Below are 19,713 nucleotides of genomic sequence, written 5' to 3'. Positions count from 1 at the left end.
CTTACGCAGCTTGTACCTACTAACGTTACATTTACAAGACTGATTGTATGTAACACCTAGAGGCGGTTTACAGATTCTTCGTAAACGAAACAAAACGAAGAGATCAAAACCCTTTTATGACCTCTTCTTAACTGAATGCAGATCGACCACTCTGACCCGATGCTGGAGACCGCCATGCCGGATGAGATGGAGTTCGCCCAGGTGTTGGCAGGAGAGAGAGAAGAGGCTGAGGAGCAAGTGGAGATACCTGTGGAGGACATCCCTGTGGGGAAGGACAACGAACCAGAGCCCGAGGAGAGCAACGTCCTCACGTAGAGAACAAAAAAAAAACATGTCTAAAACTTCTTCTCGTGCGTTAGAGCAGTAATGACTCTGGTAACCACCTACGTCCTCTTCCAACGAACATGTCCAGAAATGTTTTCAGTCCGTTAAGTGCAAGAACTCTCATAAGACAATGCTAATCTTTCTTCCAACACTAAGGTATTCACGGATCGAATTTTCGACGACCACTGTCGCCCTCTTCAGGATCAATAATGACCAATCACTGCCGAACGTAAACTCGCGAGAGTTACAGACACGTGACTTTATTGACATCACTTCAAGAACTCTCATTGTCAGTTGTGTAGCTAGTAATTATTTTGCTTTCTCCTCGAAGATATGCTGTTTCTCCCTCTCCTTATATCATTTTAGTTGACCCCATTCTCTAGCAGCCTTTCCATAGACTAAGTGGTTGGAACATTTTTATGCTTAGACAAACAATTTGCCACTGTGATGTTGACAACATCGGCCCTAGTGAGGTTGATGTTAACAAATGCCAAGGTATATGATCCATATAACGCATATCGATGAAGTATTGGTGTTATGGTGGATCACAGTTGTATGATGTGGTGACAATAAACATCATTGTCGATTTGGCCTCAAAAGGATGACGTCTGAGACACAATGATTTACCGGTTTCGACCTTTCATTCAAAAGTCTTCATCAGAATGACAAAGAGTGGTACCGCACTTCCTTTTATAGCCTCTAGTTGAAAGTGGATCAGGGCAATCTACTCCCTGCTTTACTTTGGTCAGGGCGCTCTAGGAAATAGCCAATCAGCTTACAGCATTTCGCTTTGCACTGGCTAAAACTGACCAATCAGAGCCAAATAAACATCATTGCTAAGTCAAGTTGCTTAAGACAGGTACATGCTTGCAAGGACCACTCTTCATCTCTAATATCGTAGGCGTTAAATTTCCTCATCTCAAAAGTATGCATTCTCTTTTCGTCTTTCAAATTAGTTATATGATACTTGTTTATATGGTAAATGTGTCTACTTGCAACACAACAACTTCTTGTAAATGATGACGATACTCAACAGTAGTTCCAACACATAAAAAAATTTAATGAAACACTACCAACCCTCATCCTCACAAAGGGACCATCTTGAAATGCCATGTTCATCTTCGATAAGGTTGAAGTAATACATGATTCATGTGTCATGGTGAGCATAATGTATAACGTTTCTCCTTTCTTGATGACAAACTCTAGATTCCTTGCCACGATCGTAAATAAAACATTTAAGTTATCATTAACATTTAAGTAAGTTATCACTAACATTTAAGTAAGTTATCACTAACATTTAAGTAAGTTATCACTAACATATAAGAAAGTAATCATTAACATTTAAGTAAGTTATCACTAACATTTAAGTAAATTATCATTAACATTTAAGTAAGTTTTCACTAACATTTAGGTAAGTCATCGCTAACATTTAAGTATGTTATCACTAACATTTAAGTACCAAATACATGTTACACATGTACACACAATTATAAGATTGCTAGTGCTCTTACAACTTGCTCTCCTGGTCCTCCATTTTGGAGGACCGCCATCTTTGTTTCCATCTTGTGGTGGATACATGTAATATGCAGATATATGCAAACCACAACAGCTACAGTGCAAACGCCTCCTATCGATGCAATTTAATATATACATATATCAGTAGACATCGATAATTTCACTTGGACAATGGCAAAATCGGTGGCTAATAATATTGTCAATTTTATTCACAGACGAATTCTACGTAATTTGCACCTGTAAGGTATTCTCCAATATAATTCTCTATCACCTATTGAGAAATGATTGCTTAAGTCTAGGAGAAAGAATTAATACATGTTTATATATCCTTTCAAAATACATCCACCCCCTCCTCAAACAACCCTACTCGGTGGATACAAACATCAACAAAGAAGGCATATCATTTTTCTTTGGTCCGCTCTGAAAGGGTTTCAGAGCCAAAAAAGGTCAACAGAAGTCAGTCCGCACTGTTGACACCCAAGTGGTAGCGGTAAGTTTGTCCGTCAAGCGCTGTTGTTGACGGAGGTGACGAAATAGAACATTGGGCGTGGCTTACGGTGTTCGACTGGAACGGTCCGTTACTCTGCTTATTTAATCAGAAAAATAGGCTGCCTCAAACAAAAAGTCAATACTGGGATGGGGCCAGCAAAACATCTGTGTGCTGGAATCGTGAACGGATAAGGTATCCGAAAAATCTGTACTCACGGTACGACTGCTATGGAGGAACATCCTTCTCAGCGTCTGAAGCAGACTCAACTACACCAACAGAAAGATAAAAAACAAACAAACAAACAAACGTTGTGTCGTTGGGAAAGGCACTTAACACAAATACCCTCACTTCACTCAGGTGTAAATGAGTACCTAGCTTTGTCTGGGGACGTCCCTCGGATAGGACGTTAAATGGAGGTCTCGTGTTTGAGGAGAGTCACAACTTGAGCACGTAAAAGAACCCACCACATCTTTTGAATAAGAGTAGGGGCATGCCCCGGTGTGACTGGCTCAAAACGTTCCGGTCTAAATGGGGTAGGGAATTTCCCGAGCAGCCTTCGTAACCCCTGCTTCTCCTAATGGGTCAGTGAAGTCATGCTTGTCTCGAGCATTGATGTTTCTGGCCTAGGGTGAAGAGATGCTGCTTCAGTAAGAATAAGTTCAGTGCTTCGATGAGTGTCCCCTACAGCCTTGCACTGAGCGAGTTCGTTAAAAAAAACACACAAGGGGATGGCTGTTGGTTCTCTTGCCAGTTGAGTCGTTTCAGGATATCACCAGCAGCTCATTCGGTGCTTCGGATATTCGAATCGAATAAATTATTGATAAAAGGCTGGGAAAGGCTAGTGCTTTAAATCGTACTTATAATTAACGGGTACCAAATGTCGAAATTAAATCATTTCTGTTGGTAAAATATATGCAGAGATGCTGCCTATCATTATGATTGATTCTGCAACAGACACTAAAGTGTAAAGTAAGTTGTTAAAGCAGCAATTTGTAAAACCCTTGTAGCGCCAAATATTCTGCAAAACCACGATAAGATTTCAGATTAAAAAAAGCGTGACGGAGGGCATACTACAAATTAAGTAAATAGCTCGTACAAACGCTCACTAAATGGAAAAGTAAAATGAATACAAAATATGAAACTTGTGAAAACTATCAAGATTCCCCCTTCGGATTCGCCCACGTTCTTGCGTCGGGATGAAAATGAAATGAATACAGTTATGAGAATAACGTCCCTGCAACTGTAAAAGAGAGCAGATTTGTTTTTTAGGAGCAGCTTGTTCGAATTCCAAGTCACCAACGATCACGACGGACGAACGTCACCAACATTGTGATTTATGCTGACTGCGATGTTGTTAGTTGGGTTTGAGATTTTATTCAACAGCTGGGAGAAACCATTCTTATGGGTGACAAGCTAAGAACATTTAACGTTACATACATGCATATATAAATTGTTCTCCTGATAGCTCCTTACTTAGTTTATTTTCTGACAAATATGTATAAATGTAGGGTGTTACGAAAATATATAAAAAAATTAACTCGCTGAACTAAAAAAGTAACACCAGAAGTTTTTGCAGTAGCTTTAAACTGCCCTCTTCTCACAGAAAAAAATGGAATAGGTTTTACTCAGTTCTTGCGTCAGCAGACAGATTTGATGAATACAGTTATGGGATTCACGTGTCTGCATGTGAAAAAACGATAAGTTTTTTTTATCAGTTATTAGTTTGTGCAGCAACAGACAAATAGAATTGCAGGATTAAAAAATCCATGAAAAGAGTCCTGAGAGACAAACAATAGCACGTGCACAAAAATATAGTTTCTGATAGTTGTAAATTTTTTTCCGTTGAAATATATCTCTATTGGTTGGCCAGTGCAGTTGGCAGAAAAAAAATCCAAGCACATTTGAAGTCTCCTTTGTTTTATCTCAGAATCTGGCACTATTTGAAACCCTTGACTAGTAGATAACAATTGCCCACTATTTTTGACGCCATTAAAAAAACACAATTTTACGCTAGTTTCAACACAGTCACATAGACATTTATTCTTTGAATGAACATAGCTGACAGAAACGCCGTGGAATAGAGCAATAGGTTGTGTACAAAAATCCGTGCGAAAATACTATTGATATCGTACGACAACCTACGACGAATGTGACCGCAAGATTACACATAGTTCATGACCTATCGGCAGTGTGCTGTAGAACAGTGCATTCATTCTGCGCTTCCTATCAGCTCTTATTCCTAACGAGTGTCCCTAAATAATCCCATTCCTTCATATTAAAAAGCATTACTTTAGTAATCAGTCATTATAAACTATAAATGCATATATATATGTATATATATTTATATAAAGACAAATTAATACGTTCATAATGCACAACTCACGTTTCAATCTGAAATTTAAATAAGTAATCATCACAACTATCAGCATCACAAATCTTACTCAAACGCGTTGAAGCATGCACAGCTAATATTACAACAATCAAGTTGAAGATCGTCAAATCTACCTCAGCTACTATAACTGATGGTCTCTTTGAGAGGATGAGGATTGGTAGTGTTTCATCAAATTTCTTTATGTGTTAGAATTTTTGTTGAGTATTTTCATCATTTCTAAGAAGTTGTTGTGTGGCATGTAGACACATATATCATATCACCACAATTGAAGTGTGATAGACAGACATCTGTCTGATACCCTTTATACCAAACATTTGCTGACTTTAAATTTTCTAGCACATATTGACATGTATTTTCAGAAAGTTGATGGAATCAGAATATTTACACCACCTTTATAAAAAAGAAATTGTCTAACATACATTACTATGAAACAATTGCCGCTGTACAGATAAGATGGTACATATGTCACTATCTGGTTCACATCATAGTATATTTATAGAATCATTTTGCATTGTATACTGTGGCATATTAGAATAAAAGCAATTAATCCTTCTGACCTGGTACAGTTTGAACAAGAGATACAAAAATGGAATTTCTGCTGCAGTACCAAGGTCACATACCAGGGGCCCAAAACTGACCTTGAATTTCGGATTTACAACACCTGCCCACATACCAAATATCATCGTAATCCATCAAGCGGTTCTTGAGTTATGCTGACTACAGTGGTGCGGAAACACAAACAAACAGACAGACAGACAGACACACAGACACACCCAAAACTATATCTCCATTTTTCATGGAGATAATAATTCATTGTGCATGTGTTTCACTTATTTTGGCAGAGAAGAAGGCTAAGTGGTCATAAATTCCGACTAAGTGAGACCGCGACAATATTGAATACTTCCGGGTCATCAAGTCGCAGCTTCGTGATTGCTGGAAGTGGTGACAGAGCGGTTTGGAAAGTTTCCGTTTCTCCAAAGCAAAGTCTATAAAGGATCATAAAGATAAGAACATTCGCGGTTTAAGAAACGACCGACTGATGCGTGTGTGTGTTTGTTGTTAACTTTTGTGCAAGACTGCGATTCAAGTTTCTTCAGGAACACCAATCTGTTGTATTTTGATCCTAAAAGCCTTGTAGATTTGATAGAAAAGTGAAGCTTGTCGCGATGCTTAAATATATATGTCGCGCGCAGCGCTTTTGGGGGTCCCGTAAACTATCAAAGTCGAACTACATGTTTTTGTCATCTGTGGCCGCTGACAAACTGATCATAGCGTTGAGCAGCAAATTATAAAACTATATTCGTTTGAAATTTTGCTGTTTTCCTCGCCAAAATGAAGGAAACACTCGGGAATACGGAAAGTAAACCTTAAAGAGTTTACAACCATCAGAAACGATATTTTCACTTTATGTTTACGGGCTGTAGTTTGTATCTCAAGACTCTTTTCAGGGATTTTTAATCCTGCGACTTTCTGTATCTGTATCTTTATAGCCGGTATAACCGCCATTAGGCGTAACACAACAGCTTCGCAGACAAACTTTATTTGTCTCTTGCTTCAAAAAGTAATAACTTTTATAACCTTTAACTGTTTTTCACATGCAGAGGCGTGAATCTCATACCTATATTCATCAAATCTGTCTGCTAAGGCAAGAACGTGGTTGAACATATTCCAGATTGTCGGTGCATATATTTCTGTGAAAAGAGGGCAGTTTAAAGCTACTGCAAAAACTTCTGGTGTTACTTTTTAGTTCAATTAATTTTCAGCGAGTTAATCGTTTTATATATGTTCGTAATACTCTACATTTCTATATATTTGTCAGAAAATAAACTAAGTAAGGAGGTATCAGAACAATTGATATATGGATGTATGCAACGTTAAATGTTCTTGGCTTGCCACCCATAACAATGGTTTCTCCCAGCTATTGAATGAAATCTCAAACCCAACGTATAACTTCGCAGTCGTCATAAATCACAATGTCGGTGACGTTCGTCTGTCGTGATCGTTGGTGACTTGGACTTCGAACAAGCTGCTCCTAAAAACCTGACCGGACTCCAACCTTGGCGGGAAACAACAGAAGCTCGTTCTGAAGACGACTTCGACTTACGCCCTACGCCATAAAGGTGGTACCGTGAGTACGAAATGTTTGGATACGTTCTTAAATTGTCTTATCATTTCTCCCTTTAGATCTTAAGCCATGCCGGTGACCTTTGTTTAGCTGGCTCCTGGAACTATTTCCCTATTTCTCATCGGGATTCGTTGAATCCCTTCAACTACTGACCGTTAGATTTTCGAATGAAAAAAAAAATTCAGTGCTTTTGTTTTTTGAGTCAAATATATTGCAATATTGATTAACGGTTCGGTAGAACCTTCTCTTCATGTATCGATTATACGTAAGATATGATTCATTTTAATATAATTATATCATCTTAGAACTACTGCGTACAGATACAATGACATCTAATTCTGCTTATAAGCGGACTTATGTGTGTTATAACCAATCATCAAATAATAAGTGTATTTAACAACAATCCTTTTGACGGGACACCGAATGATTCGCTGATACGTTTGAACTGTTAAAGATTTGACGGTGCATCTAAAGATGACTTAACTATCTGGCCATTCAGAAAGTGTGAGAATTAACGACAACCGTTATCACCAAATAAATACAATATCAATACGGATTTATGTATTCTACGGTGGTTTGGAAACCTGCAATCTCTTTTTCCACCGAAACGTTTGTAGGCAGGTTTATCAGTTTTGTACACCCACTCAGTTATGTATATCTGTTTCAGGAGGCATATCAAACTGCAAATGTACCGAGAGCCAGCCTCCGTACTTGGACATGAATACGAAGATAATGTAGTTGAGAAAACAAAAGCCACTTAGCGAAACCTTGCTGTAGCCTCCGTTACAGACTCCTTCCGGCTGTTTCCATTTTCTAAGTTCCAGTTTTACTATTACATTTGTATAAACAATAACTTGAACAAGAAAACGGCCGGGAGGAGTCTGCATCGGAGGCTAACATTGCTGTTGGTATGATGTACATTACCTAACTCTAGGATATCATGACAGCAGATATATGAAACGACTACTATGATCAGATGTAAAGACAATTCAAACTCTACAACTGGATAAAATTGGGAAATTTAATTCCGGACGTTTCGAGTGACATCCATCACTCTTCTTCAGCGTCACTAATATAATGGCGTCATTTAGTGACGCTGTAGAAGAGTGATGGATGTCACTCGAAACGTCCGGAAATAAATCTCCAAATTTTATCCTGTTGTAGAGTTTGAATTGTCTTGATATATTGTTTACCTGGATGTCTAACGTCTATCAACCTACTATGATCAGATTACCTTACTCCCAATTAGATGTTCAACACAATGTCCGATTGGAATAGGTAGACAGGTAGAATGAAGTACGGTATTATTGTGCCCCGCAAAGTATTGTCAACAGGATATACTGAGCAATAGCCATTTAGTAATTCTCTTATCCCCCTTTTGATTAGCAAACATTGTAAAACAATGCTACGGATGAAGGGAAAAAATGTAGAATCACCCATCTATCTCAATGTCCGACAGATGTTCCACTTTACTTCAATCCAAAAGTTTTTGAAGAAAAACGTTTGCAGATATTCAAACTCCTTGCAGCGCACTTGACGCCACATCAAAATACTTTCTCTCTAATACTTATTTTTGTTATGAGTCCAATATTTACTGAAAGGCCAGAAATCTGTTAGAACATTTTTGAATCGCACCATCAAATAAGCGAATATCGTTCCTTTACGTACTAGCTCGTGCAGTGACGTAACTCACATGATTCCTGTCAGGAGTACTAGTCACGAATTCTGTAATTTCATTAGTCTGTCGCTGCAAGAAGTTGCACGTCACTGGTCCTCTTAAAAACCAAATAAATCTGCTCTCTTTTACAGTTGCAGAGGCGTTATTCTTATAACTGTATTCATTTCATTTTCATCCCGACGCAAGCACGTGGACTAATCCGTTTTTTTTTCAGTGGAGGGGAATTTTGATAGTTTTCACAAGTTTCATATTTTGTATTCATTTTACTTTTCCATTTAGTGAGCGTTTGTATGAGCTATTTACTTAATTTGTAGTATGCCCTCCGTCACGCTTTTTTAATCTGATATCTTATCGTGGTTTTGCAGAATATTTGGCGCAACAAATGTTTTACAAATTGCTGTTTTAACAACTTACTTTACGCTTTAGTGTCTGTATCAAATTTTGTTGCAGAATCAATCATAATGATAGGAAGCATCTCTGCATATATTTTACCAACAGAAATGATTTGATTTCGACATTTGGTACCCGTTAATTATAAGTACGATTTATAGCACTAGCCTTTCCAACCTTTTATCAATAATTTATTCGATTCGAATATCCGATGCACAGAATGAGCTGCTGGTGATATCCTGAAACGACTCAACTGGCGAGAGAACCAACAGCCATCCTCTTGTTTGTTTGTTTGTTTTTTTATCTTTCTGTTGATGCAGTTGAGTCTGCTTCAGACGCTGAGAAGGATATTCCTCCATAGAAGTCGTACCGTGAGTACAGATTTATGTATTCGGATACCTTATCCTTTCACGATTCCAGCATACAGATGTTTTGCTGGCCCCATCCCAGTCTTGACTTTTTCTTTGAGGAAGCCTTTCTGATTAAATAAGCAGAGTAACGGACCGTTCCAGCCGAACACCGTAAGCCACGCCCAATGTTCTATTTCGTCACCTCCGTCAACAACAGCGCTTGACGGACAAAATGACCGCTACCACTTGGGTGTCAACAGTACGGACTGACTTATGTTGTGTCTTTTTGGCTCTGAACCAAAGAAAAATGATATGCCTTCTTTGTTGATGTTTGTATCCACCGAGTAGGGTTGTTTGAGGAGGGGGTGGATGTAGTTGCGGTGAGAGCGTCATGTTTCGGTCATTGCAGAAGTGGGTTTTGTCGCATAGCATTACCTTTTTGGTGGCCGTCAGTGCCCGGTTTTTGACAAGCGGCCAATGCAAGTGTAAAGCATGGTACGTGTATCTGTGACGGGTTTCCCGCTGTGTTGGCTGCATGGATAATAGCTGCATGATGTTTAGGTATCAAAAAATGCAATCCCGTGTCACTATCAAATTAATCAGGGGGTTCTAAATGTTCGAAATGGTGTTCGACGGGAACGGTCCTCTGAATACCGTCCCGTAAAAATTCCTTGTAGCGCCCTAATTGATCTCTCAGACCGAGGAGAGACCAGTATCGGAAAGCACACTAAGGGCTGAATATGACGTTTTAAAAAAGCTGCTGGTATTTCTTGCTCCGGAGACCGTATTGGTCTCCATAGATCTCCAAGTTTTTTTTTATTGAAAACAATGTCAACTCAGACCAATTAGACAGGTGTGCCTGTCTGAAGAAACAGTCCCGGCATGGCATCAGCTAATACAGGTTCATCTCATAACTATATTCATCAAATCTGTCAGCTGACGCATGAACTTGGCTAAACCTATTCCATGTATTTCTGTGAAAAGAGGGCAGTTTTATGGTCTCCTTAGATAACAATAATTTTTTTCTATTGAAAACAATGTCAACTCAGACCAATTAGACAGGTGTGCCTGTCTGAAGAAACAGCATGGCATCAGCTAATACAGGCTCAGATGAGTCCTTTCCGGAGATAAAAACTGGTCCAAACACCAGCGAATGCATCTTGACCAGCTCCTCATCAGAATGCTCATCACCAACCCGAAATCTAAACCCTCTGTACCCAATGACATTGCAGGCAATGAACGATATGAACCCGAGTCCGATGTACAAGCAAAGCGACCTAGACCCGAATCCGATGTACGGGCAAAGCGACCTAGACCCAAATCCGAAGGACGGGGAAAGCGACATAGACCCGAATCCGAAGTACGGGCAAAGCGACCCCTTCATCAGTCCATATCAGGAAGATGATGAAAACAACATACCTGAAAACCATGGTGCTGCAGACGACGACAACGAGGAAAACCGAATGGCTCCTCATAATGAGATCATTGAACCATACGCCGTTGCGTACATGGAAGAAGGGCGAACGAGCGGTTCTTCTCGGAATAGAGCTGCTACCAACAACAGTGCCCGGATGAACGCAAGAGGACACGACCTGTCCAGGAATGATGCTGACACGTCGGCCGCTGACCGAGATGACGGTAACATTCACAGAAACCAGGTTCCCTCGAATGCGCTCCCTCCAAACCCAGCGGATTGGCGGAACGCCCTGAACCCCAATCCGATGTACGTGCCAAATGTTGCCCAACGAAGAACTTGTGGTAAGATAAGGTCTTTAAAAAGTTAAACCGTCTTGTTCTTTGAAATGAAAAAGAAAGCCTTAGTAATGCCCTAGTCAGAAACGTTGTTTGAATAAGATTATTTTTTGCACAATAATTCACCAAGGTGAAAAAAACCATGCATGTAAATTGTCTTGGTATCAACTGATCAATATAGGATGCCTTTCTTATATCTATGGATTTTTTTTCCAATGATAATTTGTTCTCTCCTGACAATCTTTATGGAGTCATTCACTCTTTCCAACCCTTTGACGTTACTCGTTTATTTTGTCCAGTGTGTACATGTACATACCGCCAGCTGTGCATTGCGGTTGCCATCCTGTTGCTACTGATCTTCGGAGCCTGTTTTGCCGGGTACGGATTCTATTTGCATGATAATCAAGAGGTAAATGATACGCCTTTATTATTGTACGCCAAAAATAGTTACTCAAGCAACTGGATAACAGTTGAAACAGTCAGACGTTTGAGACAGCATCCGCTATCTTTCGTCAGTGACTGAGCGTTTCTGGTAGAAGATAGCGGATGCTGTCTGAAACGTTTTACTGTTTCAAATTTTATCCAGTTGCTTGAGTAACCATTTTTGGCGTATCTTATTACCTTACCTGGATGTCTAACCTTCATCAGCGCCTTTATTATTGGCTTATTGCCAGCGCTAGGTTCTTTCTTACTCTTCCTATGTTTATCTTATACTCTGTAAACCGACTGTTTTCCGCCGAAACAGGGTTTTTATTTATGTCTTTCAAACTACAAAGCGACAAGCTTTTTATTTATCAGATTTTTAGATTGTTTAAAAAAAAAGTTTTTTCACAGTCATGACAGAAACGTTTGACTTATTAAAAAACGACAAGATCTTTGTCACCTTCGCTTTACTATGGCAACCTGACGGCTAACTGACTAAGAATGACCACTATTCAAGAATTCCTGACTATTCCTAGCCTCCACCAGGCTCCATAGGTCCCTGGAAAAATTGTAGAAATTGGTTCAATAGACGTATAACTTGCCCGAGTTAGTCATATATAGAAGTTACAGTCTGCGACCAGTGGATGGGATATTGGACCCTCTATCCATACCCGGTCCCATTAGCATACTATTCACTCTATTAAGCCAATTTCTACTATTTTTCCAGCCATCCACGGGGCCTGGTAGAGGCTATACTATTCCAGTGGGAAGACGATATTTTCGACAAGTAACATATGCAGCTAGGTGGTTACATTGAATCAATATTCTGCCATAGGTGAGGAAAGTCCACGGTGAAGAACAAGCGGACATATTGTCATCTAGCAGCTCACACGATGTCAGCCTACTACCAACGTCTAGCAGCCCACATGGTGATACACTGTCACCAAAGTCTGCCACACTGCCATCAACATCTGACAGCTTACATGGTGTTACGCTGCAATCAACAACTAGCAGATCACACGATGCCACGCTGCTACCAACAACTAGCAGCTCACACGGTACCACGGTGCTACCAACGTCTAGTGGTTGGAGCAAGAAGAGAGGTAAGTGATAAAATTGTGTAAATGTTAATTTAGCCACTACCATAGTGTCAAATGTCAACCCAATCGATTGAAAAATCAGACACTTACAAAACCACTTACAAAACCCTTACTTTTTGACTCGCGCTCGTATTTGGTTTCCAATAGTGAGATTCAGTACGATGAAAATGTAATCACTTACTGCAGGAACCCCTGGCGGAAACCTGAAGTCAGTGACCATCTATGGCGGGGAAGGCCCTGGACATCTTAGTCGAGGCTTAGGAGTGGCCGTGTCCTCTGACGGTGAGTTATTTGTCACAGTGGCTGATTATGCACTGGAAGACGATAACAGCGTTAACCGAGTCCAGGTCTTCAGCATGACAGGAGAATTCCTTCGCACGATACCAACGGTAGTGCCATCTGGAACTGAAAGAAAAACGATGTCTCCTACCGGTGTTGCCATTGACGGAATGGGCTATTTGTGGGTAATCGGAGTGACCGTGCACGGTGAACATGGCGATCAGTTTAAGCCGCATGCAGTACAATACGACAGACTGGACGGACGGCCAGTTACCTCGCTCGACATACAATTGAAATCAACCGAATTTCCGGATCAGGAACCTGCCATTGCTGTGGATCTGCAGACTAGCAAGATCATCGTGGCTGTCTACAATGAGATTTTGCTGTTCCTACCAAGCGGCACGCTTTATCAGAGTTTTGTATTTCGTGAGGTTTCTGACGTGCTCTACCTGACTGCTAAGAACGGGAACATCTTTGTTACGCACCATGGAGGTGCCAGTGCGTACGATCACTCTGGACATCACCTCTTCTCATTCGACGGCAATGCCAATGAAAGAGGTGATGGGCAAACGCTGTTTGCCACCGGTATTTGCAAGGGCACCTCGGGTAACATCGTTGTGGTGAACTCGGGATACAGCAGGGTTGACATGTTCACAAGCCGGGGGGAATTTGTTCGCACCGTCGTGGAGATTGATGGTGGTCCAGGTGCCATTGCTCTAGGCCCAGATGGACAGTTGGTGGTGACTCACGGAGACGCCGAAGTAACTATCATTTCCTGGGAAAATGGTGTTTCCGTAAGGTAGTAGCAGTACCCGTTGAAGAAATCCATCAGCCACGTGTAATAACAGTTACAAGAATATTCCTCAAACAGTGACTTAAAAAGAAAGGTAGCGAAATACGCACCTCCAAATTTTTGACGTCTTGACATATGGTGTCTCCGTAAGGTCGTAGCAGTACCCATATGGTGTCTCCGTAAGGTTGTAGCAGTACCCAAATGTTGTTTCCGTAAGGTTGTAGCAGTACCCATATGGTGTCTCCGTAAGGTTGTAGCAGTACCCATACGTTATTTCCGTAAGGTTGTAGCAGTACCCAAATGTTGTTTCCGTAAGGTTGTAGCAGTACCCATATGGTGTCTCCGTAAGGTTGTAGCAGTACCCATACGTTATTTCCGTAAGGTTGTAGCAGTACCCAAATGTTGTTTCCGTAAGGTTGTAGCAGTACCCATATGGTGTCTCCGTAAGGTTGTAGCAGTACCCATATGGTGTCTCCGTAAGGTTGTAGCAGTACCCATATGTTGTTTCCTTAAGATTGTAGCAGTACCAACATGTTGTTTCCGTAAGGTAGTAGCAGTGCCCATATGTTGTTTCCGTAAGGTAGTAGCAGTGCCCATATGTTGTTTCCGTAAGGTAGTAGCAGTACCCATATGTTGTTTCCGTAAGGTAGTAGCAGTACCCATATGTTGTTTCCGTAAGGTAGTAGCAGTACCCATATGTTGTTTCCGTAAGGTAGTAGCAGTACCCATATGCTGTTTCCGTAAGGTAGTAGCAGTACCCATATGTTGTTTTAAGATACCTGACTGACGCCGCACCCTAGTTGTTCCTAGTCAGAGAATGACATACGTCGCTGATCATCAGCGAAACAAAAACGGCAACAATTTTGCAACATAATTGAGGCATATTTCCGCCTTTTCGTAAACGGTATGGTGTTTTGTTGATTTAGTGTTTGACATCCTTTATCTTTTCGTTGTAATGCTCGATGTGCAATAATATATATGTTTATTTTAATGATACGTAAATCGTGCTGTAAATTCAAGACATACGCCAAATTATAATCGACTCCAAATTCAAACCAAAGGTTAATCTTTCGTTTTCACCCTAAGCATCTCGATCATGATTTCACTGATTCAAATCACATCAAATCAGTTCATTGGTCTTACTGAAATTGGCTTAAAGTTCAGCGAAGATCTTTTTTTCAACACTTTGCCTTATGCTGTGCTGTGTGGAGGTTTGCAAACGTAACGTGAAAACTAGCAGGGACTGCTTCGGCGGAATGCCTTTTAGGTATAATTGCATTTTATTCTTACGAGAGGATTTTAGTCCTGTGGTGTATTGAATTAATGTACAATCTATGTTGGTATACCTTACGAAACTAAAGCTGCGCCAAATTAATTTTTGATAACTTATGAATTATTCAACATCTTCATTGGGTTGAAAATTGTTAAAAATGATAGCTCCATGTTGTTTGACAGTGTCGTTGAAACCTGCACACTAGTACCATTGTTGGCGAGTTACTCTGTCCAGAGACTGTATGATATTTGCAACTGATGACAGAGCCCAGCGTTGATTAGGCAAAAGTGTGTAAACATGACGAGTCTCAGTTATATTGCAACTTCTTGCAACTTGCAAGTATTGTGCACGTAGCACTGAAATGAATATCCTGTTACGTCTTATTTTATCTATTTCGTTTTAAATGTGATTCAGACTGCTGATTTATGCTCTGTTTGATATCTACTTCAAGTTTGTAAATAGCGAGTATGTAATTATAAGGTCCGGTGCATTAACAGTTTTTCAATGAAATTGATGTAACTTAATGTAACGTGATTTGGATTCTTGTGTATTACACGACTACCTTTGTCTGCATGCACATGTCATGATTATGCCACTTCATGTACGGCGAGTCGTGACATATCTCAGGTGTTTATGAGTTTTAAAGTTGGCTTGAGACTTGAACAGTTTAGCTCATTTTAGGTCTTACGACGTGTAAAAAAATGTTTGAAAGTAGTTCCATGGCATTTTGGATACTGTAGGGATCGTTGTTTCTAATCCGCAGTGTACTCAAAAGTGTACACAAAAGATCCAGGTCTATAGTAAGACATTTACAGTGTATAGTAAAATATCTATTTAAGATTGGTGTAATTAAGTGATTAATTCGTAGCGGTGATCACTCCGGCTATCATGTTAATGATAAAGTGATTGTAGCTGAGGAAGATTTGACAATATTCAACCATGGATATGGGAGATTCTTTGTACACAACCAGGTATTAATCTCACCTGCTAACGTTTCGGTGTCTATCAGACACCTTCTTCAGAGCTTCTGACTGGAGTACTTCTTCTCACCGCTATTAGTAGTCGATGAGAACACTGTCCCAAATATGGCTAAGTGTTCTCACCGCAAAAGCGCCACCTACATCGGCTACTTATAGCGGTGAGAAGCAGTACTCCAGTCAGAAGCTCTGAAGAAGGTGTCTGATAGACACCGAAACGTTAGCAAGTGAGATTAATACCTGGTCGTGTACAAAGAATCTCCCATATCCTATTTTCTACCAACCTGATGAAATCATTTTCGGAAATATTCAACCTTGATTTTGTAATATTAGTAGCACAGCTTCAACTCGTTAGAGTGAGAATGATGATGATGATGATAGTTGTGGTGCTTGTTTATACTCATTGAAGATTCTTATGTTGTATTATTGTAAAACCTTAAGGTTGCGGTCAAAGTGTGGATATAAGATACTGATTTCCAACAGCGTTGTTACATGTAGTAACTGGGATCACAAAATAAAGATTGACACTTTGAAAAAAAAGAAGTTTCTTATGTTGCGTATTATGAACGAATAGATGTCTTTATATATATACATATATGTTGCCTTATAAACTATACTAAATATTAATCGTCTGTTCATAAGGCAACAGTGTGGTTGGTTGTTCATTGTTTATTTTGCACATAATAAGTCAATACAATGTAACATAGTATAGATATAGTAAAGATAATAATGCAACTGAAGTTTAAAGGGGGCTGAAGTTTAAAGCTTATATGATGGCCAAGCAACGAACTAAAATTACAGTCCTTATCAAAAACAATTGAATTAAATGTTATTATGTATTACATAAGGGAAATATATATCAGCTCAAATAGTGAAATCAAACAAAAGTGAACTAAGGATAGACATAATGATTGGAGCATCATGAACACAAAAGTAAAGTTTCATAAAACACCGTGGCTTAACACAAATTGAGAGTAAAGCATATTCGTTTAATACCAAGACAATAAGGTTGTAATATCTATAGTTCAAGTAACCAAATTTGATATGAGGTATAGATTTAACTTAGTCATAACAGAATTAAAACAAGTGCTAAAATACAACTGACTTCACACAAAAATAGTACAAAAGGAAACGCAAACGAGTCAGGTAGATGTAGATTATCGGGTTATCTATAAAACATGCTTTGTTGCGGCTTTCGAATATGGCAAAGGACTTGCTAATGCTGTTCCAAGTCCACTGGCCCCTGTACATGATTGTAGATTGTTGTTGGTTTGATCTGTGTTGTAGCTGTCTATGTTTGTGTTGAATTAAAACAGAACTGTAGTGATTAACATGAAGAAAGGGGCATCAATTCTTGTATATTAACAGGCCAGTTTGCAGCACTGCGAATTTCAAAATTGGGAAAATACGAAATTTATTTTTCCATGCCTTACCATTAACGCATTAAAACAAACTTGGTATGGTAAGCTAAGTTATAAATGTTATCACGTGCAGATTGATTTGGTTAGCGTAACTAAATGAAGGCAAAAACTAGAATAGCGACCCCAAGCAGCAGATGATAGGGCCACATTTTATAGATAGCAGCTTCAGCACCAGAGACAGCACCTGGCGTACACCCCCCCCTCTGTTGGTGGTTCCTCCACATCCGTTAGCTTCATGCCTCTTACAAACACCACTGGAGGCTCTGGAGGGGTTTCTGGTATCACAAGACGGTTGATTGCCCCTTGCATTTCCTCAACATAAGCAACAACTGGAGCAAATTGGCTTGCAGGCCCTTTAAGAAGTACACTGTTAACAGGACTTAGCGGAAGTATTACCCCGTGGCCAATCAGACCTACTTTAAAGCGAAGGGTATCGTCCGTTGAGTTGAGATAGACGGTGAGATTACCGAATATGGAGTTACCGAACGTGCCCTCGTAGTCTCGTTTGTCTCGCGGGAAGTCGCGAGAAGGTGCGGGAGGCATGGTGACGTCGGTGACTGGGTCCTTGGCCCAGGGTTGCGGGAAGCTGCAGGCGGTGGTGGTGTTCAGCCATGGGTCCAGACCTGCGAAATTTGATGTGCAATTTAACAACGTATAATTTTGTAAGAAGTGCAATTGTTTCACATGTATAATATATGTATGACTGTGATGTAACAATGGGCGCAATTCAGCCTAACGTAACATGACCTATTTATTTGCGCGAGTAGTTAACGTCCAGATTGGGTCATGTGCACATGTCGCGGTGTATTATGCCAAAGCCTGTTTTCATGAGAAACAAAGAACGTCATAAGTATGATCCTCAGCCATCTCTCTCTTTTATACAAAACATTTAAAAGGGTTTACGTCCAGCGACATAACAGAATAAACTCCTGAACCAGTAACAACAAGTTGCACGGAAGCGTCATGCATGACGCATTTCATATGTAATTCGACACCGCGTATTCCATCATATTTTTCTAACTTACACGATAGCTAGTATCTTTTAAACGTAGCTGACGTTAAACCTTTCTTTGATATGCAGACTATCCATGGTGATTCGAAGTTTGAAACTCTTGCTTGTTTTAGGAATGTTTGATACAACCTAGCGACCCCCGCTCAGATGATACATTTTTGTACGGCATAACATCATGGCCATGCGTTTATCACGTGAACGCCACGTGTTGCTGATTTCGGGGAAATTCACAATACACAAATTGTCTTGTTCCATCGCGTCGGGCAAGCGGAGGGACAAACATAGTGACTTTACTGTCATTTGTCTGTAGACTACTTTCGACAGTTACTGTGCATTTTTCCCGGTCTATGTTCTTCAAGCATAGCACTAGAAGGGAAAATACTGAGGTGGACGATAAAGGGTAAGCCTAGCACAATTCTACACCATATACCCCAGTATAAATACATGCTCGCACGGCGTTAAACAGGCGGAGAAAAACTTACAGACCATGCATTTTCTTGTTAGAAGAGCTGATATTTCTACCCATGGGTTAAACATTTGGCTCTATCCACGCGGTTTTAGAATAAATAACGTTTTGAATAAATCGGACGTAAACTGGTCATGTTACGTTACATGCTGCCATGTCTGTTGAATAATAAAACCATTTTTGATTTATTGATTTATCGATTGATTGGTTAATCATGTTTCAAGTAAGATACGCTATCAGACAGTTTCGTGTAAATTCTCGCCAAAATGGCGGTCATACGTTGCATCGGGAACGAAAAGGACTCGAAGAGGATTGATTGAGGTAATAAAGGTAACAAACAGCAACAAAGATTGAAATACTATCAATTGGGAAGACATACGAAAAATTACGTTTTGTAAGACGTTCTCCTCCCATCTTTGTCAAAAATCCTTCCATTCGTTATGGATTCTGTGTAAGTACATTGCAATCGAGAAGTTTGAAAAAAATCCATTAAGAAATTTGAATGAATGTGTCACTAAATAGGCAGAGAAAAATTTTGTGTTTCCATTCTTTTTTGTTGCATCACCACAATTAACCCTGTTAATAACGAGCAACTTGCCACTTGACCAGAGATAGTTATATTTACAGGTACATTTCCAGACTCACCCAACAACATGTCTGCAACACGATAGTGTATGATGCTGTTGACGTCTTTGACGAAGTCCGGAACGGCTGGGCCGTTGAACGCGGTGAACACACCCCCTGATACGTCCGGATATAACGACATCAGCGACCCAAAGCCCATGAACCCCCCGCTACGATACATCCTCCTGTACCCTGAAAGACCGACGAGGCCATGTTGATTTGATTATATATGAATGACATCCTCGCGCGCATCAATTTTCATACTGTCAATCGTAAAACGCAGCTCCAAAATGAGAAAGTACATGCTGTAAATTGCAAAAATACTTCGG

General features: G+C 40.0%; 2 protein-coding genes and 1 long non-coding RNA gene across 3 annotated transcripts; 2 read left to right on the top strand and 1 right to left on the bottom strand.

The window, feature by feature from the left end:
* Positions 1–10,674: 10,674 nt before the first annotated feature.
* Positions 10,675–12,321, top strand: LOC136427715 (uncharacterized). The gene is made up of 3 exons (XR_010754500.1): positions 10,675–11,022; positions 11,316–11,425; positions 12,275–12,321. It is a non-coding gene; the product is annotated as an uncharacterized lncRNA (long non-coding RNA).
* LOC136427709 (tripartite motif-containing protein 3-like) lies at positions 12,316–13,870 on the top strand. The gene is made up of 2 exons (XM_066416808.1): positions 12,316–12,542; positions 12,726–13,870. The coding sequence occupies exon 2, from the start codon at positions 12,896–12,898 to the stop codon at positions 13,619–13,621; it is 726 nt and encodes a 241-aa protein (XP_066272905.1). The 5' UTR covers positions 12,316–12,542; positions 12,726–12,895; the 3' UTR covers positions 13,622–13,870.
* A 2,675-nt stretch (positions 13,871–16,545) lies between these two features.
* LOC136427704 (uncharacterized) lies at positions 16,546–19,564 on the bottom strand. The gene is made up of 2 exons (XM_066416794.1): positions 19,406–19,564; positions 16,546–17,905 (listed from the first exon to the last, which is right to left on the bottom strand). The coding sequence occupies exons 1-2, from the start codon at positions 19,542–19,544 to the stop codon at positions 17,448–17,450; spliced, it is 597 nt and encodes a 198-aa protein (XP_066272891.1). The 5' UTR covers positions 19,545–19,564; the 3' UTR covers positions 16,546–17,447.
* Between the last annotated feature and the right edge of the window lie 149 nt (positions 19,565–19,713).

Source organism: Branchiostoma lanceolatum, chromosome 1 (genome assembly GCF_035083965.1).
Source record: "Branchiostoma lanceolatum isolate klBraLanc5 chromosome 1, klBraLanc5.hap2, whole genome shotgun sequence".
Classification (NCBI taxonomy): Eukaryota; Metazoa; Chordata; class Leptocardii; order Amphioxiformes; family Branchiostomatidae; genus Branchiostoma; species Branchiostoma lanceolatum.
Note: the sequence above shows the minus strand (reverse complement) of the source record. Positions and strands in the feature narration are given on the sequence as shown.

What these genes read in the sequence shown, in the direction of transcription:
- LOC136427704 (XM_066416794.1), bottom strand. Translation starts at nt 19,544, where the DNA reads ATGGGCTTTGGGTCGCTGATGTCGTTATATCCGGACGTATCAGGGGGT. An exon ending in TGTTGCAGACATGTTGTTGG is followed by an intron (nt 17,906 to 19,405) that starts GTGAGTCTGGAA and finishes CAAATTTCGCAG; the next exon opens with GTCTGGACCCATGGCTGAAC.
- LOC136427709 (XM_066416808.1), top strand. Translation starts at nt 12,896, where the DNA reads ATGACAGGAGAATTCCTTCGCACGATACCAACGGTAGTGCCATCTGGA.